This window comes from Phocoena phocoena, chromosome 3 (assembly GCF_963924675.1).
Source record: "Phocoena phocoena chromosome 3, mPhoPho1.1, whole genome shotgun sequence".
NCBI lineage: Eukaryota > Metazoa > Chordata > Mammalia > Artiodactyla > Phocoenidae > Phocoena > Phocoena phocoena.
This window is the reverse complement of record NC_089221.1, coordinates 159920928-159946585: the sequence shown is the minus strand read 5'-3', so window position 1 is coordinate 159946585 and position 25658 is coordinate 159920928. Positions and strand designations below refer to the sequence as shown.

At 48.2% G+C, this 25658-nt stretch overlaps 1 protein-coding gene and 1 pseudogene across 1 annotated transcript; one reads left to right on the top strand and one right to left on the bottom strand.

Moving 5' to 3' along the window:
* Window positions 1-25658, bottom strand: part of LOC136120875 (cytochrome P450 4F3-like) — a 75497-nt pseudogene that overhangs the window by 24209 nt on the left and 25630 nt on the right.
* On the top strand, window positions 2305-16330 carry LOC136120744 (cytochrome P450 4F2-like). The gene is made up of 12 exons (XM_065874340.1): window positions 2305-2502; window positions 4287-4431; window positions 7181-7234; window positions 7328-7455; window positions 10190-10311; window positions 10871-11141; window positions 12256-12322; window positions 12514-12643; window positions 15215-15348; window positions 15446-15510; window positions 15665-15747; window positions 16153-16330. Exons 1-12 carry the CDS (start codon window positions 2305-2307, stop codon window positions 16328-16330), a joined length of 1575 nt encoding a protein of 524 aa, XP_065730412.1.

The window sequence follows — 25658 nt, the reverse complement described above, 5'->3', positions numbered from 1 at the left end:
TATAAAAGAAGACTGAATTCTAACTCGGGTAAGATGGTTCTTTGGGACCCTAGTCCACCAAATTCTTGGTCTGCTGACTTTACAAATAAGGTCACCATTCCTTACCCCAAGAGCTCATCTCTCAATTCATTAAACTTTTTTGTGTGGAGCAGTACAAGCTTGGACTCAGTCACAAGACCACCTCCTCAGGGAGGCCTTCCCTGATTGCCCTGTCCAAAACAGTCCCCTTGGTCACTTTCTATTCTGTCTCAGGCTGTTAATTTCCTTCATTACTGCCACTCTCTGACCCTGTCTTATTTCCTGATGGCTTCCGCCATCACACATGAGCACCTCAATCCAGAGACCTTGTCTGTCTTGTTCCTCCAATGTCCTGGGTCCAAGCACTCTGCCTGATACAGAGTAGGTGTTCAAGTACAGTTTGTTGTTGAGGAGTGAACTACCTGAGAGATAGAAATCCATCTCTCCATTTACAGAAGAGGACGTGAGGCTTAGAGAGGGCAAGTGACTGGCCCGTCATATAACCATCAGGTAGCAGAGCTTGGATTTGAACTCAGTTCTGCTGATCCAGAACTTGATCCTTTCCAACAGCCCAGGAAGGGAAGATGAAATGCCAGCCAGCAGGCAGCCTGCGTGCTTGTTTTAGAGACCTCACGTCGAATCCTGGGATGTAGAGTAGGTACACATTATGTAAGCACCTGACACACAGTAAGCATATTTACATAGAGCACACAGCACACGGTCGGTGTACTTTACATAGAGTACCTGGCACATAGTAGGTATGCTTTATGCAGAGCACCTGACAAATAGTAGGCACAGTTTATGTAGAGTAGCTGACACACTGAGGGGTGCTTTTTGAGGTGCCCAGCCCGGGGTAGGCAATCTTTGCATATAGTCCTCTTCACAGAATAGGGATACTTTACGTGGCGTACTGGCACAGAGTAACACAAATACTAGTTGCCAGCACTTTTCCTTCATTCCATCTTTCTGGGAGCTGTTGATCCCTACCATCTTCCTGCAGAACCCTCCTTGGTCCCCCTCTCAGGCTCTCATCTAGCAACCCATTTCCCAGATAGGAAGACAGCCCAGAGAAGGTCGGCACAGCCCACAGTCACAGTGAGGATGCCCACTCAGGATCTCCCAGCTCTGCCCTCCCCTGTCTGGATCCTGTTCTCTCTCAGCCCCTTGCAGCCTTACCCCTCGTGCCTCCAGGTGCCCTCTTCTAGCTGAGGACACTTTATCCCCTGAATCTGATGCAGGTAACCCCCAGCCAGGCTGGGTTCTCTGTTCTTGATCCCAGCAATCATGTCTTCACTCAGGCCTTGGGCTGCCCGGAGGCAGGACTTGAACTTCTGCAAGGCTGCGTGCCCCGGAGGCCAGAGGCTTCACGTCTCTGAGCTTCCTGATTCTATGACAAGAAATGGTGCAGACACCCTGCTGGCCCACGCACGGAGAGGAGCCCCAGAGATGTTTGCCCTGCTCACCTGGCGCCTGAATGTTCATGCTTTTACCTGCTGCACCCTGGCCTTGGAAGGGCAGGGCTGGCTGTGAACTTGGGGTCCAGAGTCACCTTTGCCCACACCCCAACTTGCCCATGTAGGAGGTGCTGAGTCCTGAGGATCCAGTGTCCACACCGTGTGATCCTGAGCTGGTTCACAGGCTTCTCTCAACAACACTGTAACCCCTTCCCTCCACCTTCTATTTGGGCAGCTGCCAGGTGGGGAGGAGGTAAGCAGGCTGCAGGGATTGGCTGGCTTAGCCCGGCCCCTGGAAGCTTCCTCTAGGTCAGGGGCCAGCCAAAGCCTTCCCCAGAGGAGGGGAGAGGAAGTTGTGTGGGACAAGGCACTCCTGATAGAAGGTGCCAGGCTGGGGGTCTAAGGGCTGGGGGTCCTGGCCCGGGGTGGGGAAGGCCACTGCTCAAGGGAAGGAGCTGGCCTGGGAGATGAGTGGATACCAGTGGGTAACTAACACACACACTTTCTCTGTGTGTGTGTGTGTGTGTGTGTGTGTGTGTGTGTGTGTGTGTCTGTCTGTCTGTCTGTCTGTCTCTCTGTCTGTCTCTCTCTCTGTCTCTGTGTCTGTCTCTGTCTCTCTGTCTTCGCCTTGATTTCACTGGGTCTTCCTCCCCTCTCTCAGACCTTGTCTGCCTTCTCTGAGCCCTTCTTGCCCTGCCCCCAGCACTCACCATCCCTGCCCCTCTCTCCCTTGTTCCTGTCCCTCTATTTGTCTCTGCCTCACAGCTCACCATCATCGGGCCCCGTTCCTTCATCCTCAGGAGCTCACCCTCCACCGCGTCTGCCCTACAGGATGTTGCAGCTGAGCCTGTCCTGGCTGGGACTCGGGTTGGTGGCAGCCTCCCCATGGCTACTCCTGCTGCTGGTCGGGGCCTCCTGGCTACTGGCCCGCATCCTGGCCTGGACCTACACCTCCTACAACAACTCTCGCCGCCTTCAATGTTTCCCGCAGCCCCCAAAACGCAACTGGTTCTTGGGTCACCTGGGCCTGGTGAGTGTGGATAGCAGAATGAGTCTGGAACATCAGGGTGGGTGGACTTCCTGCAAGGTCAGGAATGGGGCTCAGGGGATCTAGGACGGCAGAGACGCCAGGGAGGATGAGAAGCCCCCTTTTTCCTCACTCCTTCATTCCTCTGCTCTGCCATCGAGACCTTCCCCACATCCTGTCCTTCTATCCCTAGCCTGCTTTGGGGTCCATTTCCTGTCTGTCTTCCACACATGAGGTGCGCTGTCCAGGGTCTGCTCTGCATGTGGCCCATTTCCTTGTGTCTTATTCTGGGCTACATCTTCCCCACAGGAAATAGCTATCACCTCCTCATTCCCACCTACAGGTGCACAGCTACCCACCCCCTCCCCTCTCCAGGACCCCTCCTTCTAATCTTACTCCCTTCCCCCTGCTCCCTCCAAGATGTCCCAATGGGCACCTTGACCAATCTGGATAAAGTTGGCCACTCACTTCCTCTTTCAGAAGTCTTCTTACACTTCCGCATCCTCCATGCCTGCCTACCTTGTGCCCCAGACTTTGACCTTTGACTTGGCCCCGCTCATGATTAATTAAACAGTTAATTTTCCAATTACTTGTTAACCATCTTTCCAATTTGATGATAGTTCTGGGAAGCAGACACTACAGTGCCCAGTCCAGGGCTGGCATACAGTAGGCATGCAAAATAAATGTTTGATGACCAAGGTGAGGAACTTGCCATCACCCCCCTCAGTCAAGGTCAAAGGGATGGGTGTCCTCCTCCTATCTCCCAGACAGCTTTCCTTTCCTGCCTGGGAGAACTACAACTTGGGGCGGGACTTGCTGCAATCACTGTTCATTAAGGCAAAGTTCAGAACGGGGGCATTCCGAAGTTCACCGTGAAGGTGAGATTCACAGTGCTGAGATTCTAGGTCTTGGAATGGTTTCAGGACATCCTAGAAGCAGCAGGAATGTTACAAAGTTGCTGCAGTTCTGCCTTCCCCTCCAAGGGCTTGTCTGTAAGGGGCCGGTCGTGGTCACTTTTCCTTCCTCCAGCCCCTCTTGCTGTGTGACCTTGGCTGAGTCACTCTCCCTCTCTGTATGTTCACTTGTCTAGAGCACCTGGGGGTATTTGTCAGGTTTGAGTGGGGCATCCTGGGGAGAGGATGCTTCACCAGGAGGCAACCCACACTTCTTCCCCTTTGGGGGCATATGGCCTCATTTTCTTCATTTGTAAATGGCACAATTGAAAGGCATGTCCATAGCTTGCAGAGAAATAGACGCACAGGATGCACTCTGCATAGAGGATGGCCAGCAGAGGGGGTTCAGAGGGCAGAATTGCTATATTGATTGATGGGCAGAATTCACGACCGTCCCTGGGGTTGGCCAGGGCTGGAAGATCCCAGGTCTGCAGACCCTTTACCATGCAAGGAACAAGAGGCCATGTGGACCAGCCAGAATATGAAAGATGTGGGACCAAAACCCAGTCCACAAGTCCTGAGGCCACCCTGCTACCCACAAACCTCACCACTGGGGATGTCCTCCTGTGGTCGCCCCTGGGGCTGGGACCACTCCCAGGACAAAAAAAAATTTGTCTTCTCAAGCCAAGGTCACCCTCCCTGTAGGCAGAGAGCGTGTCTTCTCCCTGTGCCCTGGGATACACTCCGGGGACACGAAGAGGCCCCCAGGACCCTCCTGCCCTCAGAGAGAAGGAACAGGAGGAAGCAGAGATTCCCTCCATCTGTGCAGAATTCCACACACTGTCCACTGCAGAGGTTCCTTCTGGGAATTGATAGCCCTTACCTTCCTTGCAGTACCCCCCCACGGAGCAGGGCTTGAGGGGCTTAACTCAGCTGGTGGCCAACTACCCCAAGGGATACATGATCTGGATGGGCCCTATCACCCCCCTGGTCATTTTCTGCCATCCTGACTTGATCCGGAATGTCGCCAATGCCTCAGGTACCCATGTGGTGGTGGTGCCATGACACATCTGAGGGCCTCCAGCTCCTCTCTGCCAAGCTTCAGTGTGGCCCCTACAGGACCCTGGCCCTTTCTCCCCTCTTCTCTCTCAGCCATCTTCCTTTTTCCTTCAAGTATTCACCAGCCCCCATCTCACTGCCTCCTTCCTCCTGTCACTGCCGTCTGCACCCCCACCCTGGTGTTCTGGGTGAAGGACACCCCCGATCTTGAGGACACAGGTCTGGACAGAGAGATCCCTGACCTGGTGTGGTCAGGAATTGGCCAGAGGGAGATGGGCTGTGGCAACCCATAGGAGGAGCAAGGTTTTCTGCTGGGGCATCTCGGAAGGCTTCCTGGAGGAGGAGTTGCTGGAACTGTGTCTGGATCGATGAGCAGACATATTTTAAAGCAGAGGGTACAGTGGTGCAGTGGAAATCCATAGCATCCCAGGCCCCCTGCCAGGCCTGCCCTCAGTCCCACCCATCCCTAGGCCCAGAGCAATGAAGACTCGTGGCTGGTGGAAGATCTGGGCTGCTATTTCCATGACATCCACCTCTCTGGTGGGTCAGTTTCTTTGACTCTATCCTGCAGCTCGACCACTTCTAGTTCAGTGCCCTCCTTCTCCAGTCCCCAGGAATCTCCCTGAGGAGACTCCACCGCACCCTGTCTCCCTTCTCTTGTCCCCTGTGCCTCCCATCCCCAGACAGACCTGGCAAGCAGAGGAATGAACAGGCAGCAACTGACAGAGACCTTGGCTGAAACACCAGGCTGCTCAGTGACTCTGGGAAGATCCCTGGCTCTCTCTGGCTGCTGAAGTCTCTTTCGGCTGTTAGTGGTAGAAATGCAACCCTGTATGTTCTAAGGAAAGAAAGTGAATCAATTGATAGTAAAGTCCAAGGAGGGTGTCTTCAGGCCCAGCTGGATCCAGGTCTTAAACAATGTCATCAGAAATCTGTCTTCGTCTTTCAGTTCTGTGTTCATCTGTGATGGCTTCACTCTCATCATGGTAGAGATGAATGCCAGAAACTCAACCCCCATGGAAAAGTGACCTCATTCACAACATTTCCAGGGAAAGATACAGGATTCCCTTTAATTTCCCTTGCCTGGGTCATGGGACCAATCTCTGTGTCCCTGAGACGCTGAGTGCCCTGAGAAGCATAGGGTCCTCTGAGCTATTGTTTTGGGGCTCAGAGCAGCTGGATGGTTAAGAACTCAGGCCCTGGATTCAGACAGACCTGGGCTGGAGTCTTAGGCTTAGTGTCTGGGAGACTGTTGGCAAGTGACTTCGTCATTCAGAGCCTCAGTTTCCGTACCTGGAATATGAGGATGGAAGAGAAGTCAGGTGAACGTGGTATTTGGGATCCAAACAGGGAAAAACCCTTTCTATCCTTGCACCTGAGGGACCCCAATTGTCATGTATGGAGAGTGTGGGGAGGGAGCCCAGGAGGAGGCTGAGGACAGACGAGCGGCTGCTGGAGGTGATTCATAGGTTCAGGTCTGGATCCCTTCCTTGCAAGTCCTTCCCTCTGGCAGCCTGGAAGAGTGTGAACTGGGTCATTTTTGTGCCTGTCCAGATTCAGAGCTCGGAGGAAGGTCTCCTGTACACACAGGGGCAGACCAGCACCTACGGGATGTGTGCCGTTGGTGGGTTGGACCCTGGCATGTGGTCACCCACACCTTCCACCCCACCTGCATCAAGCCTGTGCTCTTTGCTCCAGGTAGACACCTCCCTGGCCACAGCTTGCCCACTGCCACGGTCTCTGTGTTGCCTCCAGGTGGGCAGGTGACCAAGGTGCAGACAGAAGGGGCTGTGGCAGAGATGCCACTGCCTCCCTCTCACCCGGACTCCCACCTGCCTGACCTGAGGTCATGTCTGTGCAATGTCTGCTGTATAGCCACGTCTGGTCACGTATGTTTCTACCTGGATTCTGGTTACAGCTGGTGTATGTTATACCTGGTGACACCTTGTATATGTTTATACCTGAGCTCAAATGGAGATGGTCTCAGTCATGTCTGGGGCTCAGCTGTGGCCAAGGACATCTGAGGCATCTTGGAGTCTCCGATTCTTACGTGAGATGCCATTAGAGATTGTCTGGTTCTCCTGCTGGTCACGTCTGGGCCACATTTGGAGTTTGTCTGAGGTCTGGGACTCAGGGTCACTCTGAGAAATGCCTGAGACCTTATGTGAGTCGTGTCTGATGCAGGTCTTAGAGTATGTCTTGGTATTGCCTGTTCCAGGTCTGTGATATAAGTGCATTAGGTCCTGTCTGGGGTACACTGAGGTGATGTCAGATTGTCTTCAGGTCCGTGGCAGAGCACGTTTTGTCATGTCAGTCAGGTTGTGTCGTGCATGTTGGGGCCCTGTCAGATGTCTCAGAAGAGGTCAGAGTGCTGGGGCAGATGTAACGTCCTAGGTCCCTGTAAAGGTGTTTTGTAAAGTGCTGGGCTATGCTTCGGTGTTTATAAGGTGCCATGTCAAGTCATGTTGGGGTATGTTGTGTCATGTTGGGGTGTGTCTAAGCATATAGGGTCGTGTCTATGGGCTCTGTCTTGACTGTATTCTGTGCTGCAGCCTGGTCTGTTCCACCCTCCCTTCCCCCCTCCTCCCAGTTTCCTGTGCTCTTGGCCCCATTCCTGCTATGCCGGGCTTGGAGGAGGAATGCAGGTTCCTGGCTGGGAGCTTCCACTCTCCACCAAAATCCCTCCCCTCCCCTTCTTCCTCGCCCCTGATGGTCCTCATTCATGTCAGCCACCGTCGCACCCAAGGACGTGCACTTCTACGACTTTCTGAAGCCCTGGCTGGGTGAGTAACTGTGAGTGAAGGGGGCTGGGGACGACCTTGGGGGCCCAGGGGAAGGTGCTGCCCTTGCCCACTCCCCGCGGCTGCCTCGGCTAGGCGATGGGCTCCTGCTGAGTGCCGGTGACAAATGGAGCAGCCGCCGTCGCATGTTGACACCCGCCTTCCACTTCAACATCCTGAAGCCCTATATGAAGATTTTCACCAAGAGTGCAGACATCATGCATGTGAGTATCTTGAACTCAGGGTCCCAGCTGGAGTCTTGGGGACAACGGGGACTCAGACACATCTTGTCTGTAATTCTGGCTCTTCTGCGTGGCTTGGGCCATTGTTCTTTCCTTCTGAGCCTCAATTTCCCTGGCTATAAAATGAGTATAATGTGATCCCTGCTTTGCAGGGTGGTAGAGATAACGTAACGGAGCCGTGTCCCTGGCACACAGTAGGTGCTGAGAAGGTAATAGTTTCTGTTTTACCTTCACAGAAGCCATGGAATCTTGAGGCACGTTTGATGATAATGAATATCATGTAGTAGTTATTCCTGAGTCACAAATCACTTCAAAACAATAAGGGTTTAGTATTGACAGCAAGTCTGTGAGTCAGCTGGCTCCTTCCTCTGAACGTAGATGGGGTCACTCACGTATCTATAATCAGCTGTGGGTCAGACCGTGTTGGCTGCACCCACAGGCCTGCAGCCTCAAGACTGAAGGAAGAGCTGGAGTCAGTAACAGAGACATCAGTGGTTTAATGGACGGGGGCAGCTTACACGTCTGAAGCAAGGTCCTGGAGTGACACCACACCATGTGTGGCCGACAGCGGGGAGGACATGGCGGCAGTCTTCCTATGGGGGTGGATGGGTGAGAGGTTACCAGTTGTAGGGGAATTGACAACAGGTTGGCTCATAAGTTACCAAGGAAACCAGCAGAGGAGCATACCCCTCACTACCCCTTTGATAAGCTATCATGGTGGAGATGTTTTGATCTAACTATTAGAACAGTGGCTATCTGGGGCTGGGGCGAGTATTTAGGCAGTTACTGATTAGGGTCTACGATTAAGAGGGAAGGTCAGCCATGTGAATAGGGTGTAGGTGAAACAAGGACTGGTCAAGCAAGGGATGTACAGAGAACAAGAGGACAACTATCTTGGGTGGCCTGACCATACAGATACGAAGCATTGCTGATCTGGGGTCAGTCCTCTCACGTGTTTGGAGCTTGGTTGGCTGCAAGCTGACCTAGGATGACCTCAGCTAGGGCAACTAGACCTCCTTTCATGTGATCCTCTCCCTTCAGAAGACATCTCAGGCTGGTTCAAATGGCAGAGGCAGGGTTTGAAAAGACCGAGAGGAAGCTGCGGTGCCCGTGGGGTCTAGGTTTGGGATGATCACCTCCTTATTTTCACCATAGTCTATTGGCCAAAACAAGTCCAAGGCCAGCTCAGAATCGAAGAATGGTGAAGTAGGCTCCACCTCCTAATAGAAGTTACTGAAAAAATACATTGCAAAAGGTTTGGATACATACATGGGAAGGGAGTAGTGGACGTAAGGATTTTGTGGAGCGCCTCAGATTTTTCCATACCTGCAAGCTGACAAGGGAGCTTGTCACTCTTTTGTGGATTCTGCCAGAAGTCATGAGACTCCTGGGTTAGAGACAAAGGACAATGTATTACTTTTGGCACAGAAAACAGCCTGTGCTTCTTGTTGGTTTGCATTCTTCTTCCAAGTCACCAAATACCCTGAGGATGACACAGGTGGGCTTCAATAGATGCCTGCTCGTATAGTATGTTGTATTACAAGGGAAGGAGCCCTAGGTTTAGGGACTCTATGACTTTTATAGCAATGAGAAGCAAGCCTGGTATTTGTCCAGGGGGAGACATTGAAACAGGAGGGAAGGGGGCAGGACACAACCTTTAAATGAATAACATAGCAAGAGGACACGACATAAACTGATTAGAACCAAATAGATCCAAGATGGCGGACGAGTCGACTTGCGCTAGACCTTGAGCCTCAATATACGCTCATTGTAACACAACAGCTCGCTAAATGACACACCCACAAGTGCCATGACAGTTCAAAGCCTGACCATAAAGGTCAAAAAGTGAGCAGTAGCCCAATTTCTGGAAATTCCCACCCCTTCCCCCAAATAGCTGGAATACTCCTTCCACTCATTAGCCTATGAAATTACCCACCCCTATAAAAACTGACAACCCAATACCCTGGGGCCACTCTCACCTTCTGAGATGGCTCACACTCTGTCTGTGGAGTGTGTTTCTCCCAAGGCCTCTTGCCTTATGAGATGGCCCACACTCTGTGGAATGTGTTTCTCCCTAAATAAATCCTCTTCTTACCGATCACTTTGTCTCTCACTGAATTCTTTCTGCAATGAGACATCAAGAACCTGAGCTTCATTAAGTCCTGAGACCAAGCATGTGATTTCAGTTAAAAGACCATGGGTTCAAGTCTCAATCTGGGTTACAAGGTTTCAACATGACCTCACTCCTCAAGGTTGTTTGCTACAAACACAACTCTGAGAAATGGCCCAGGTAAAGAACATCAGAGTCTTGCAATTTTTTGGCATACCCAGCAAAAATGTGCAGGGGTACTCAGGACCCATGGAGGACTACCTCTCTCAACATAGGGGACATTTTCCTAATCAACTTATAACAATGAAGATGATGGAAGCTAACATTTGTTGAGCACTTATTTTATGCAATAAGTTGACCAAGGGTACAAAGAGTATGGCGGGCAGAGCCAGGATTTAAAAACCCAGATCTCCTGACTCTCAGCCATGGTAACTTCATGCCCTAATAGTAACAGCTTTCACACCTACCCAGGTCTGGTCCTCCCTGGGGGTGTGTGCCTGGGCTCAGGAGTCAGAATCTGGGGGAGTGCATCTTGGTGTTTAGGGGTTAGGGAGGGGGTCAGGGGAGTCAGTTCCCAGCCACAGCTCTGTCCCCTTCTTTGTCCAGGCCAAGTGGCAGCACCTGGTCACAGAGGGCCACACCCATCTGGACATGTTTGAACACATCAGCCTCATGACCCTGGACAGTCTGCAGAAATGCGTCTTCAGTTTTGACAGCAATTGCCAGGAGTGAGTCTCAGCCCAGGGCCCAGGAATATGAGCCATACACCCAAGGGAGTAGATGGCAGAGGGAGGACTGACCAGGGAAATCAGAAGGGCCTTCCTGGAGGAGGTGGGTCAGAGCTGGACATTGAAGGACAGGGAAAGGGAAAGAAAAGGAGCTATCCTTTCAGGTCGGTAGACCAACTATCATGTAGACAGTGGACGGTGTTGACATTGGATGTAAGGAGAATAGATAAGGGACTGGGCCATTGACCAGCTAGCGGAGGATAAGTTCTGAGCCATGTGGACAGTTTGGGGAAGGAGAAGGGGCAGGCACTGGCTGAGAGACAGAGGGGAGAAGCATGATATCTAAGCTGTGCTCTGGGTGCCTGGGGCATGGAGGCAGCTCACAGAGATGGGATGTAGAAGAGAAGAGTCTGGAGAGTCTCATGTCCTGGCTCCTCCCCACACTGTGTCTGTGGGCCATCTGTTCTTGGAGCCTCAGTTTCCTGAAGGGAGGTAGCTCTCGGCTTCTGGGTTTCAGGTGTTTTATGTTGTTGGCTTCCTTCATGCTCTCATCCTGCAGGAAGCCCAGTGAATATATCGCTGCCATCTTGGAGCTCAGTGCCCTAGTGGCGAAGCGGCACCAGCAGATCTTCCTGAACGTAGACCTCCTGTACTACCTCACCCCCGACGGGCGGTGCTTCCGCAGGGCCTGCCGCCTGGTTCACAACTTCACAGATGTTGTCATCCAGGAGCGGCGGCGTACCCTCCCCAGTCAGGGTATTGATGACTTCCTCAAGGCCAAGGCTAAGTCCAAGACCTTGGACTTCATTGATGTGCTCCTGCTGACCAAGGTAGGCTCCTCTGGTATCTGAGCAGAAGTATGAGAATGGACCTCGATTTGATCAAAGAGCTTGGATGGATGCAGAGGGTACTAGGGAGCCATGTGAGGTGCTTGAGGGAGGGATGGGTCAGGGATAAGTTTTAGAGGTGAGTGTGTGGAATCCCCCTGCAGGGGATGGCTGAGTCTGAAACTGTGAAGTCCTGAGATTTTACTCTACTTACAAGCTAATAAGTTAGTCTACCACAGAGGCAGACTGTATATATACATGTATGTATATATACAAAACTCTGGATCAGAGCAGCCCATTTATGGCTTATAGCAGTAACAGTAGCCAGAGTAGAATTGTAGCTATGGTTCCCCATTCCTAAATTTCTCTGAGGGCTCCATAATGTTTTACCTATACATGCAGCCATGCTTGCATTGCAGGGTAAGTACCTCCAGATTTTGAACTTTAGAACTTATACAGGACATCATGCCCCTTCTTCCCTATGTGGGGGAAGGAGAGGGAGAGAGGGAGAGAGAGAGAGAGAGAGAGAGAGAGAGAGAAGGAAAGGGAACAGGAGGGGAGGGAAGGGGAGGGGAGGGGAGGGGAGGGGAGGGGAGGAAGGGGAGGGGAGGGGAGGGGAGGAAGGGGAGGGGAGGGAAGAGAAGAAAAGAGAAGAGAAGAGAAGGGAAGAGAAGAGATTGTTGTTGAACTTAAACAAATCCCTGTGGGAGAGAAGGCAAAGGCTATAGATTCTACAGGTTTATAACCCATTCCTTATTCCCAGGAGAGATAAGGAATCCCTGGATTTACTATCCTAACATATGAGCAAATGGTTTTGGGGCCATGCTCAAGCTATAGCTTCCAAGTCAAGTTGCCACTCAATCATCCTGTAACCCAGGTTGCATCATGTAGAGACATGAAAATATTTATAGATCATTGATTCCTTTCACCAGGGACAATACAGGAGGCAAAGAGGTCAAGAGGAGGCCTGTGGGGTGGACCCTCGTGTGATAGCAAGCAAACGAGGTCTAGGAGTTCAGGGTGGGCTTGGGTTTCTGGATGGATAATGGAGGTTGAGATTGTCTCAGTTTAGGCTCAGGGGCCCTCAGTGATTCTGGAGATCTTGCTTTCTCTCCAGGATGAAGATGGGAAGGGATTATCAGACGAAGATATCCGAGCTGAAGCTGACACCTTCATGTTTGAGGGTGAGGATCCCAGTGTGAGACTACAGAGGGGAAGGGGTCTCTCCCCCACCAAGGAACTTGGCGAGTGGACCCTAGATCACCCCATCACTCTCCATCCTCCCCATCCTCCCCATGGGCCTTACTGTGAGGGTGCTGTCCGCCTTCTGGTGCTGAAGTAGCTCAGAGACCCAAGCTTTTCTGATGCCCCTCAGGCCATGATACCACAGCCAGCGGCCTCTCCTGGGTCCTGTACAACCTTGCGAAGCACCCAGAATACCAGGAGCGCTGCCGGCAGGAGGTGCAAGAACTCCTGAGGGACCGTGAGCCTAAGGAGATTGAATGGTGAGTGCAAGTCCTCCTGGTCTTTTTCTGAGCCCCTCACATTGGCCTTGCACCATGGCTGGGGAAGATGGGAAATCTTTTTGTTGATTCTGTCATCATTGCTTAGTGGGAATAGGAGAAGATCCCAGAGGCAGGGTCTAGTACCCAGTATGTATAACAGGGGAAAGTTTGCAGACTCTTGGGACAGAAAGACCTGGATTTCTGAGAGAATTAGCGACAATGTGTGAGGGCTGATGATGCCACTTAGCAAATATTCAGTAAGTGAACTTCCTCTCCACTCCCTTACTTTTCTCTCTGAATCACATGTTTTCAAACATCTCCATCCCTGAGTGTTTTCTGATCTCCTGTCCCCTAATTCTTCATATTATTTAGTCCAGGATTCACAGGGAATACCTGAGGACTAAAGTCATTCAACTTCTGTCCAGGAACAGCTGCGTCTTCATCCATCCAGTTCCCATTTAGGAAACACTGCCAAACTGCCTTCTATCCCCAATTCTATGCCATTTCCAATTCTTTCCAGCCCCATTCTGTGTCCTGGAGACTCAGGAAGGGCCCAGACCCAGTCTTTGCCTTCCAGGAGCTCCCAGCCTGGTGAGGAATAGCCCCAGGTCGGGACACTCCCAGTGTACATGGGCAGTGCTGGGGTTTAGAGTAAGAGAGGCAAAGTCGAGGGTGGAAAAAAGTGCCCCAGCTGAGATCCTGAAAGATGATCAGTAGATATCTGGATGCATTTGAGATGCAGTTAGGTCAAAGAGACAGCCGGGCAAAAATGAAGTGATGTGGGGAAGGGGAGAAAGAGACAGAGAAAGAGAGAGACAGAGAGAGAGAAATGAATGAGGGAGGAGGTTTAAATGAACATATGATTGGCTTGTGGAAAACAGATTACATCATAATATTAACACACACTATCCCAGAGTGTGGAATGAATACCCATTTTTGTATATTCAAATAATCTTTAGGTTTTTTTTTTTGCGGTACGCGGGCCTCTCACTGTTGTGGCCTCTCCCGTTGCGGAGCAGAGGCTCCGGACGTGCAGTCTCAGCGGCCATGGCTCAGCAGCCATGGCTTATGGGCCCAGCCACTCCGCGGCATGTGGGATCTTCCCGGACCGGGGCACGAACCCGTGTCCCCTGCATCGGCAGGTGGACTCTCAACCACTGCGCCACCAGGGAAGCCCAATCTTTAGGTTTTTAATAGAGTTTAAAATTTTAGTATAGAGATCTTATGCAGCTTTTGCTAAATTAACCCTTAGATACTCTTGTTGCTATGGTGAATCATCTAGTCTGTCTGTATTGAGAAATATTTATAAGTTCATTTGGAATACATTCACATTCCTTGTTAATTTTAATCCAGATATTTTATATCATCATCATCATTTCTTTCATCATCTATTCTTTCTAATACAAAAACTAATAATTTATGGATATAAATTTCTTGTGCAGTGAACATAGTAAATGCTAAATATGGAGTCCCATATCAATAGGAAAAATAAAGATCATTTAATAAAAACTTGGAACAACTGGAGAGCTACCTGGAAAAAAGTGAATTCAACCTGCTCTTAGGTCATAAGAAAATAACATCTACATGAATCAAACATTTAAAATAAAAACTAAAGGAGTCTTAAAGGCTCTAGAGGAAACCATGGGAAATTATGTTATAGCTCCAGAGTAGGAAATGCCCTGTTTTGGACACTGGGCCCAAGAGATGTACAAGAAGACATTGTTATGCTGTTACATGAAAAAGATACAGAGCAGTGTGTATAGTACATAGTATGCTACTATATATTTTTTAATGCAAAAAAGTACTTCTGGAAGGATACATATAAAATAATCACTAGGCAAACTGTGAGGAGGGGAAATGAGTGCTGTGGGGCCATGGGGGTGGTGTTTTGTAGTTTTCCAATTTTGAACTAGTCAACTGTATCGACTATTAAGAATTTAAAACACCACACAAAATGAAGGGGATTAAAGAAAAAGAATTCAGTCCCCTTACTGAATCTTATCTTCGATGCTTATAAAAGTTTTCCAGTGAATTCTCTTGTTTTCTAAGTATAAAATCATTATCTGGCGAAAATGACATATTTACCCCACATTTCAAATGGCATTGCTCTCCTTTTTCCTCTGTCTAATTGCATTAGCTAGTATCTCTAGTGCTGTAATAAATAAGAGTCAACAGTGAATCCGATCTTTTGTTTCTTACTCATTTGCCTTTTGATTTTGCTATCTTGCCATAAAAAATATTTTACTTTTATAAGAATTTGTAAACTTTTTTATGGCTGGCTTTTCGATGTTTTGCTTACAAAAACTTCTAAAAATATCTCACTAAATTTTGTCTGGTTCTTCTGTGATATTGCTTTTCTTTCTTTCTTTCTAAGAACGATTTTATTGAGGTATGATGGACAAAGAAAAAACTGTACCTATCTAATGTATACAACTTAATGTGTTTGGAGATATTTGATCCATCTGCAATTTTGTTATAGGGAGAGAGGATCTCATGGGACAGCAGGAGGGCTGGGGGGGAGGCGATGTCTCTGTTTTTGCTCCCTGGATAATTGTCATGGGGATTCCTTAGGGACGATCTGGCCCAGTTGCCCTTCCTGACCATGTGCATCAAGGAGAGTCTGCGGTTGCACCCCCCAGTCACAGTCATCTCCCGCCGCTGTACCCAGGACACTGTGCTCCCAGATGGACGGGTCATCCCCAAAGGTGCCCACGATGACTAGGGGAGGAGGTTCCTGGTCAGAAAGAGGGGCCCAATCAGGTGGCTTGGACCTAGTCCTGACTGGCCCCTCCTCTCCCACAGGTGTTATCTGTCTCATCAGTATTTTCGGGACCCATCACAACCCATCGGTGTGGCCAGACCCCGAGGTGCTGCCTCCGCTACCCCCCACCTCCCTCATCCTAGCCCACTCCCCTCGGGGGCCCTAGAGGAGGGCACAGGGTTCTGGCTTAGTAAATCAGACATCACCTCCCCCCATTATACAAACATCTGCCAAGCAGCCCTGTCTTGCCTCGCCCCCAGGTCTATGACCCTTTCCGCTTTGACCCAGAAAACATCAAGGGGAGGTCACCTCTGGCTTTTATTCCCTTCTCCGCGGGGCCCAGGTGAGGACAGGGCATCTGAGGTGAGAATGGAGTGGTGGGCGCAGGGGTCTGGGACTGAAATTCCAGCCTTGATTTTGGGGGCCAGGAAGAGAGAAAATTTAAGATGGTCAGAGTTTCCCTCCGCTCCATTGGACGTTATGGGTAAGGGTCTAGGGAATGGTGGTGGGCCCGAGGAGAGGTCCAAGGTGTGTTGAGAGCCCTGTTCCCCTGTCTGCCGATCTGAGTTCAGGACTGGAGTGTGGGCTAAGCTCTGGGGATATGTAAACCCACGTGGGGGTTCCAGGCACGGTTAGCTTCCTTCTCCATCCCTGTTGGTGGGGATGGGGGTTGTGGGCCAGATACCCAGTGCGGTGGGGCCCGGATGAGGGTTCCGGGCGCAGTCAGAGCTCCCGCTCTCACCCACAGGAACTGCATTGGGCAGTCATTCGCCATGACAGAGATGAAGGTGGTCCTGGCGCTCACGCTGCTGCGCTTCCGTGTGCTGCCGGACAAGGAGGAGCCACGCAGGAAGCCGGAGCTGATCATGCGCGCGGAGGGTGGACTTTGGTTGCGTGTGCAACCGCTGAGTGCAAGTCAGCAGTGACCCACCACCGTCTGGCCTGCGATCCACCCTGACCCTAGACACCTCACTTTGCAGATTCCCAGGAATAAAACTGTGTTGCCATGTCTGCCCCAGTCTCATTGAGAGGGGGGCTTGGGTCCTGGGGGGATCCAGGTGGGTCTGAGAGGCTGTGAACCTGGGGGGCGGGGGAAGGGGTGGGGGAGGGGGTGGGTATTGATGTGGTAGCTTGAGCTCCATCTTGGATCACAAGGTCAAGGATACTCTTTAGGGAAGGTGGAGCAGAGAGCTAGATGCCATCAGGTTCAGATGACGCTGGATCCACCACTCCCTCCTATAGTGGTCACCATCCCAGTCTGCCATTTATTTACTAGCTGCTTGGCTTGGGGAAAATCATGTCTCTCTCTAAGCCTCAGTGCCTTTATTACATAATAGTAGCCACCTTATTGCGGGTTGTGGAGATTTTAAAGCAAGCATTAGCAAAATGACTGACTCAGTATCTGGTAAGCATCAGTACTCAATAAGGGTTCATTTCTTCCCTTCTTTTTGCATCAATTTCTCAAATTTATAATGTTTTAAAGTTATAAAAGTTATATTTAAGTTTTGGGACGTGTGGAAACCTGCCGTTGAAGGTAACTGTCATTAGAAGATTCAGTAAATTCAAAATCTCCATAGTTACATCTGTTACATAGTTACAATGGGCTTTGATGTGAAGCTGGTCCGAAGCTAGGAACCGAAAAAAAAAATTTTTCCCTCAGAGAGGCATGACCCAGGACTTCATTTTCATCTAGGAAGTGGAGGTCAAGAGGGTCCACAATAGTGAGAGGAGGTGGAAGGGGCAGGAGTGGGGCCACTTCCTTCAGCACCTGGGACAGCAGCTGCCTCAGGACTTGCCCCAATCAGGCTGTAGGAGGTCCTGGGATAGAGTCCTAGTCTCAGAGCCTTTCAGGGGCCAGAAGACTTACTGGTTGCAAAATTAGAAACACTGTAACATGAAATGAGGAAATATTTACTATATTCTAAGCTGAAAATCACATATGTTTTCCTTTGCCCTCAGAGTTCTTATTCAAAATGTTTTTCTTTTCCCCCAAATGATACCTTGCCATAGAAGAAGATACAAATAATAAAAAGTAAGAAATAAAAATCATATCCGTAATGCAAGTATGTCAAAGCAATCACTGTTCATATTCTCTCACATATACTGCCAAATTTTAATTTTATATGTAATTTTATACAAGTAAAAATTTTAATTTACATCTAAATGTATTACATTTACATATAATCTCCTTTTTAAAATTACTATTATACTGACTAACAAGCACATAGAAAGATACTCAACATCATTCGTCATTAGGGAATTGCAAATCAATGACACAGTGTGATATCACTTCACACCCACTAGGACGGCAAGAATACAAAACACTGGAAAATAACAAGGGTTGGTGAGGATGTGGGGTAATTGGAACCCTCATACACTGCTGGTGGGGATGGAAAATGGTGCAGCCACTGTGGGAAACAGCCTGGTGTTTCCTCAATAAATTAAACCTAGAATTACCATATGACCCTGCCATCCTGTGCCTAGGTATGTACCCAAAAGAATTGAAAGCAGGGTTTAAACAAAAAGTTGTACATGGCCCTTCATAGTGGCACCATCCACAATTGCCAAAAGTTGGATATTTGGGAAACAGTTCAAATATCTGTTAACAGATGAATGAATAAATAAAATGAGGTATATCCATAACAAGAAATATTATTGGGTCATAAAAAAGGAGTGAAGCACTCATACATGCTACAACATGAATGAACTTTAAAAACATTATGGTAGGGCTTCCCTGGTGGCGCAGTGGTTGAGAGTCCGCCTGCCGATGCGGGGGACATGGGTTCGTGCCCCGGTCTGGGAAGATCCCACATGCCGCAGAGCGGCTGGGCCCGTGAGCCATGGCCGCTGAGCCTGCGCATCCGGAGCCTGTGTTCCGCAACGGGAGAGGCCACAACAGTGAGAGGCCCGCGTACCGCAAAAAAAAACACACACACACACAAAAAAGAAACAAAAAAACATTATGGTAAGTGAAAGGAGTCGGACACAAAAGGTCATATATGATATGATTCCATTTATATGAAATGTGCAGAATAGGTACATCCATAGAGATAGATTCAGGAGCTGGAGGGTGGAGGAGGAAATAATGACTGCTAATGAGTACAGGTCTGCTTTGCAGGTGATGAAAATATTTTGGAACTAGATAGAGGAGAGGTGGTGGTCGCACACCATTGTGAATGTACTAGATGCATGGAATTGACACTTTAATGTTACGAATTTTAGGAATGAATGAATTTTATGTTATGTGAGTTTTATCTCAACATAAAAAATGTTATTTTATCTTACATTTTTCTTGTTAATCTGGGGTTTTCATATAATAATGTATTGTGAACATCCTTCAAAAACATAAAATCATCTTGGGGGCCTTTAAAATCTTTGTGTTAAGTATTCAAGCCACTCTTTATTTTTGTAAATAGCATTATGTCAGGAAATCATTTAGTTTGTCTCACTTTGCAAGAATTCTCTTTATGCGCCTTAATAAGCTTGAGATATCACAACCAATTACATATTGAGTTACTCTTAATCACATAACTTTTGGTGTAGAAATTTCATTTTTATAGCAATAGATACACATGCATTCATGTAAGGTGTGGGTGTCGTTAAACACTTTTCATACAACACGTAAGGCTTGATGACTCCACAGACACTAATATTGGTCCTATTAACAGAAGTAGACCACTGGAGGGGAGAAGGTTATGACACTTCAGCTCCCCCAGGTAAACACTGATTTCATCCTCACACCAATGTTATATCCTCCTGTATACTTTAAATCATCTCTGGATTACTTATAATGCCAAATACAATGTAAATGCTATGTAAATAGCTTCTGGTACACAGCAAATTCAAGTTTTGCTTTTTGGAATTTTTTGGACTTCCCCCTCCCCCGAATCTTTTTGATCTGGGATTTGTTGACTATGCAGATGCAGAAACCACAGATATGGAAGGCTGCCTGTATTTGTCTTTCTCTAACTTATTTCACTTAGCATAATGCTCTCAAGGTCCAACCACGTTGTCACAAACGAGCAGGTTTTCCTTCTTTCTCCTGGCTGAATAATATTCCGTTGTGTGTGTGTGTGTATCACATCCTCTTCATCCATTCATCCACTGATAGACAGTTAGTTTGTTTGCATATCTTGGCTACTGTGAATAATACTGCAGTGAAGATGGGAGTGCAGATATCTCTGTGAGATCCTGATTTCAGTTTTGCTGGATCATACGGCAGTTTTATTTTTAATTTTTTGAGGAACTTCCATACTCTTTTCCATAGGTGTCCATGTCATTTAAAATTCCTATCGTTAACGTGTGAGACTTCTGGTTGCTGCCCATACTCACGGGAACCTGGAGGTGTCACTTTTTCCCCAGCCATTCTTGTGGGTGTGCAATGGTATGTCCCTGTGATTTTAGTTTGCATTTCCTAATGACTAATGATGTTGAACAATTTTTCATGTGCCTATTTGCCATCCATATATCTTCTGTGGTAAAGCACCTGTTCAAATCTTTTGCCCATTAATTTTCCTTGGATTGTTCCCTTCTACTGTTGCATTTTACATACAAATCCTTTGTCAGATATGCGATTTGCAAGTCTTTTTTCCTAGTGTGTCATTGGTCTTTATCTTAAATTTCTTTCACAGAGCAAAATTTTAAAATGTTTATAAAGTTCAGTTTATCCATATTTTCATTTTATGATTATGCAGTTGGTGTTATATATAAGAACTCTCTGTTTAACCTAAGGCCACAAAAATTCTCTTCTATGTTTTCTTCTAAAAGTTTTACATTATTTAGTTCTATGGTTCATATTAAATTAAATTTTGTATAAATTGTGAGGTACGGGATGACTTTTTTTTTTTCATGTGGTTGAATTTTTCCAGTACTACTTACTGAGAAGACTATCCTTTGTACATTGACTTGCCCTGCAAGTTTTTAAAAAAAATTTCTGGACTCTATACTGTTCCATTGATTAATATGTCTTTGACCAGTATCACACTGTCATTATTACTACTGTTTTATACTATGTGTTGAAAGGGGTCTTGTAAATCCTTCAACTAAATTTTCCCTTTTCCGAAAAATTTTGCCTCTGATAAATCCTTTGCGTTTTCATGTACATTTTGTAATCAGCTTATCTGTTTCTACAAAAGTCTTCCTGAGATTGTGATCTCATAGAATTTGTAGACCGATTTGAGTAGACTTAACATCTTAACAATATGGAGTCTTCTCCTCCATGAACATTGTATATGTCTCCATTAATTTGGGTCTTATTGGGTTTCTTTTATCAGTGTCTTGAAGTTTTCATCCTAGAAATCATGCACATATTTTGTTAGATTTATACCTGAGTATTTCACTTTTTCTGGTACATGATCCTTGAAAAAATGGTATTTGAAAACATTTTCCAATTGTTTATTACTAGTGTACAGAAGGGTTGGCATACATTTTCTGTCAAGACCCATATTGTAAATATTTCAGGCCTTACAGCCCTCCTCCTCTTCCTCTCCTTCTTTTGTAATTCTTTTAAAATATAAAACAATTCATTGCTTGTATATCTTAGAGAAACAGGGCACAGGCCAGACTTGGTCCATAGACCATAGTTTGCCAACCCCTGGAATATATAAATACAATTAATTTTTGTATATTAACCATGTATCCTGAAGTCTATTGGGTCATTCCCAATGGAATACAATTAACGCTGCTATTTCCTCAATCTTTGAAAAAAAAATCCTTGCGCTTGATCCCACTTTCCCACCTGTTAACCCACAGTTTCTTTCCCCCACCATGAAGCTAACCCCTTCAAAGAGTTATCTATACTTGGGGTGTCAAATGTCTTTTCTCCCACTACAAACGGGCTTTGACTTTCCACTAAGGGCTGTGATGGTGAATGAGTAAGAGACAGGGAGGAGGGGGGGCATGGACCTCATGGGTGCCCTGCTTAATTGTTAAGACACACCCAGGCCTGGTTCAGTCACTGGCTGCTGTGAGGTGTCCATTCCTCTTCTGAGTGTGTTGGAGGCTCCTTCTGCTAGAAGATTCGGAGACAACAAGCTCTAAGACATTCGGTCTCCATTAGTTCAATGTGTGTGTGTGACTGTGTGACTATGTGTGGGATTGTGTGTAAGTGTATGTGTGACTGTGAACACATATGTGTCATGGTGTGTGTATATGAGTGTATGCCCGTAATTGTGTGCATTGTTACATGCATGCATATATTGTGCTTTGCACTCGTGTGTGTGCATGTGTGTGTAAAAGTGTGTATGTAGCTGCAAGCACACGTGGGTGTATGTAACTGTGTTTGTACGTGTCTGTGTGTACACAGTGTGTATGTGTATGTGATTGTGTATGCAGTTGTGTGCATGTGTGGGTGAACGTGTGTGTGTGTGTGTAAGGGTGTAAATGTATGTGTCTTGAAGTCACTGAACCACTGTGACGGTCTGCACCAGGCTGTGTTCCTGAAAACAACTGCTGTGGAAGGCTCCTGCCTCTGTCCCCAGACCTCAGCCGTGCAGTGCCGGCAGGACATTCTGCAGAAATAATGCCTTTGGAAGCAGCCCTAACTAAGGACATGTGGGTGTATGTTCTCTGCTGTCCCCGAGAGGGACTGAGCTCCAGGTGCCACAGTGTGAGCTTTCTGGCTAAAGTACCCTTTACCTGCTGACTTCCTTTCCCAGTCTCACTTCCACAGTGCTCTACTGGCATTTCCTGGGATTATTTCCCAAGGAAACAACTTGCAGTTGAATTCTTGCCTCAGGGTCACCTCCAAATAAAGTATTTGCACTTGAATCCTTGCATGAGGATCTACTTCCAGAGGATGCAAACTAAGACACACATAGGCTCGCTCCTCCAATCCCCAAGGGTCTGTTATTATTCCCTTTTTACTGAGGAGGAAGGTGAGTCTCAGAGAGGGCAATTTACTTGCCCAAGGTCACACAGCTGGAGAGTGGCAAAGCTTAGCCTTGACCAGGAGCCCTCTGATCCCAAGCCAGTGCTTGCTCCTTTCTAAGGAGCCTCTTCCCTGCTAAGGGCAGAGGGAAAGAACAGGGGATGTTCATAGCCTGCAAGACAGCTGATGTGTGTGCCAGTAGGGACTAAGGCTCATGGCTGGTGCCCATGTCCTCATACTGTCATAAAGTAACGGCAGTTATGCATGTTGGTGCTGACTCTGAGCCAGGGAGTGTTGTTACCACTTTACTCATTTCAATTCATTTGATTTTCACAACCACGCTTGTCATTACCCTCAATTTTCAGGTTAGAAAATCGAGGCACAGAAGAGTAAAGAGACATGACCAAATTCATTCAGATGGTGCTGATTTGAACCCTGGCACCTGGAGTCCTTGTTCTTAACCATGATGCCTTCTGGATTCTCACAGTTCGTATGTATTGAGTCCTGCTGCCCATCAGGCATGGCACTAAGCATGCAGTAGCATGGTACTATGCATAACACTAAAAAAATTTTCCCTTTAAAAATTTAAAAATATAATCTGTGGGACTTCCCTGGTGGTCCAGTGGTAAATAATCTGCCTTACAATTCAGGACACTCGGGTTCAATCCCTGGGCAGTTAACTAAGATCCCACATGCCGTGGGGCAACTAAGCCCCCACATCGCAGCTACTGAGCTCACGCACCTCAACTAGAGAGCCTGCATGCCTCAAACTACAGAACCCACGTGCTCTGGAACCCACGTGCCACGGCTAAAGAGCCCATGGGCCCTGGAGCCTGCGCACCACAACTAAAGAAGAGGAAACCCCCATGCCACAACTAGAGAAGCCCGAGCGCCACAAAGAAGAGTCCGTGTGCCTCAGTGAAGATCCCGCATGCAGCAACTAAGACCGATGCAGCCAAAAATAAATTTAATTAATAATAAAGAAAAAAATCTAAAATATATATAAATAATTTGTAATTACATAGATTAGTAATTATAATGAAAAATGTTTTGCAGGCTTCATCTAAGAAAAGGAAACAGTTGGGTAAATGTAGGCATTTAGCAGAACCATTCTTCCTCCTACTCTGCCCTCCCATTCCAGGCGTTGGGTATAATTTTTCATTTTTTTTCTGTGCCTACACAAACATCGACACTCACATAACTGGATTGCTGAGGTGTCCCATTCCTTTGCAGAATGTAATAGTCAGGTCCTGGCAGAGACCTCAGAGGGGCTACATGAGAGTGGCATTAAGTAGGGGCCAGTTACAAAGTATTGGATGTGTAAATAAGGAATGTTGCCTGCCATCTAGTTCTACTAGGATTAAATCATTAGCCACTGCGGTTGCTAATTCAGGACAGAGACCAGGATGAGGCACTCTGCACATTGGGAAAGCAGGCCTTTAGATAGTTTAGATATTTAGGAAAAATTTTATGAGCCTGAATCCTTGCATCCTCCCATACTTAGAAAAGTACTAAAATTATTAACTAAAAAATCTGTTCCTCATGACGACTAGCAGTAACCATCTACCATGCTGTATATTGGATTGCACGTACCCCTTAGTCAAAATCGCATATATGCTGACCTCCTTCCTCACCTCTTTGGAGCAGTTCCTCAGAACTCTCTGAGAGGCTGTCTCCTGGGCGACAGTCCTCAGTAATGTCCCTGAATGAAACTGAATCTCACTGCTCTGACGTTGTGCATTTTTTATTTCAGTTGACAGTGGGCCAAGGGAAACCATCAAGGCTAGGATAGCCCCCTGGGGGCTAGCATCAGCTGAGAGCTGACACCACCCCCGGGCCAGGTAGTAGCTGTTCCTGGAACCCAGAGGGATTAGGTGAAGCTGAAAGCAGCAGTGGCCTTTGGCAGAGGATGGATGTCTTTCCTGTAATCCCCTCCGACTGCCTGCAGGTGCCTTCCATTGACCAAACGTCATCTCCTTATCTGACTCGGGCTGCAGGTAAGTGGCCAGACTCCTATTAAAACTGGGCAGAACAAACCTGACTCCACATTGGATCTAGTCCTTTGTCTCTAACCTTTGTACTCTGTTGCCTGTGCTTAGTCATGCTGGCTCTGCACCTTTGTAAAAGAATGTTGCCTGTAGCTGTTCTGCCAACAGTCTGCTTTCACTTTTAAGGTTCATTGGATTCACTGGTAAAATAACCACTCGTCTCACACAAGTGAACAGCTTCAATCAAATCTTTAATAGGAGGAGCTTCAAGATGGTGGAAGGGTAAGACGCTGAGATGACCTTCCTCCCCACAAATACATCAGAAATACATCTACATGTGGAGCAACTCCTACAGAACACCTACTGAACGCTGGCAGAAGACCTCAGACCTCCCAAAAGGCAAGAAACTCCCCACATACCTGGGTAGGGCAAAAGAAAAAAGAATAAACAGAGACAAAGTATAGGGACGGGACCTGCACCTCTGGGAGGGAGCTGTGAAGGAGGAAAGGTTTCCACACACTAGGAAGCCCCTTCATGGGCGGAGACTGCAGGTTGCGGAGGGGGGGAAGCTTCGGAGCTGCGGAGGAGAGCACAGCAACAGGGGTGCGGAGGGCAAAGCGGAGAGATTCCCGCACAGAGGATCAGAGCCGACCGGCACTCACCAGCCCGAGAGGCTTGTCTGCTCACCCGCCGGGGCGGGCGGGGCTGCGAGCTGAGGCTCGGGCTTCGGTTGGAGCGCAGGGAGAGGACTGGGGTTGGCGGCGTAAACACAGCCTGCAGGGGGTTAGTGCACCACGGCTAGCCGGGAGGGAGCCCGGGAAAAAGTGTGGAGCTGCTGAATAGGCAAGAGACATTTTCTTAACTCTTTGTTTCCTAGTGTGCTAGGAGAGGGGATTAACAGCACCGATTAAAGGAGCTCCAGAGACGGGCTCGAGCCGCGGCGAAAAGCACGGACCCCAGAGACGGGCATGAGACGCTAAGGCTGCTGCTGCCGCCACCAAGAAGCCTGTGTGCGAGCACAGGTCACTATCCACACCTCCCCTCCCGGGAGCCTGTGCAGCCTGCCACTGCCAGGGTCCCGTGATCCAGGGACAACTTTCCCGGGAGAACACACGGCGCGCCTCAGGCTGCTGCAACGTCACGCGCCTCAGGCTCGCTCTGCATCCGTACCCCTCCCTCCCCCTGGCCTGAGTGAGCCAGAGACCCCGAATCAGCTGCTCCTTTAACCCAGTCCTGTCTGAGCGAAGAACAGACGCCCTCAGGCGACCTACACGCAGAGGCGAGGCCAAATCCAAAGCTGAACCCCCGGAGCTGTGCGAAAAAGGAAGAGAAAGGGAAATCTCTCCCAGCAGCCTCAGGAGCAGAGGATTAGATCTCCACAATCAACTTGATGTACCC

Coding starts and splice junctions, on each gene's coding strand:
- LOC136120744 (XM_065874340.1), top strand. CDS start 2,305: ATGTTGCAGCTGAGCCTGTCCTGGCTGGGACTCGGGTTGGTGGCAGCC. Junction 2,503..4,286: donor TCTTGGGTCACCTGGGCCTG/GTGAGTGTGGAT, acceptor CCTTCCTTGCAG/TACCCCCCCACGGAGCAGGG. Junction 12,644..15,214: donor GAGCCTAAGGAGATTGAATG/GTGAGTGCAAGT, acceptor GGGATTCCTTAG/GGACGATCTGGCCCAGTTGC.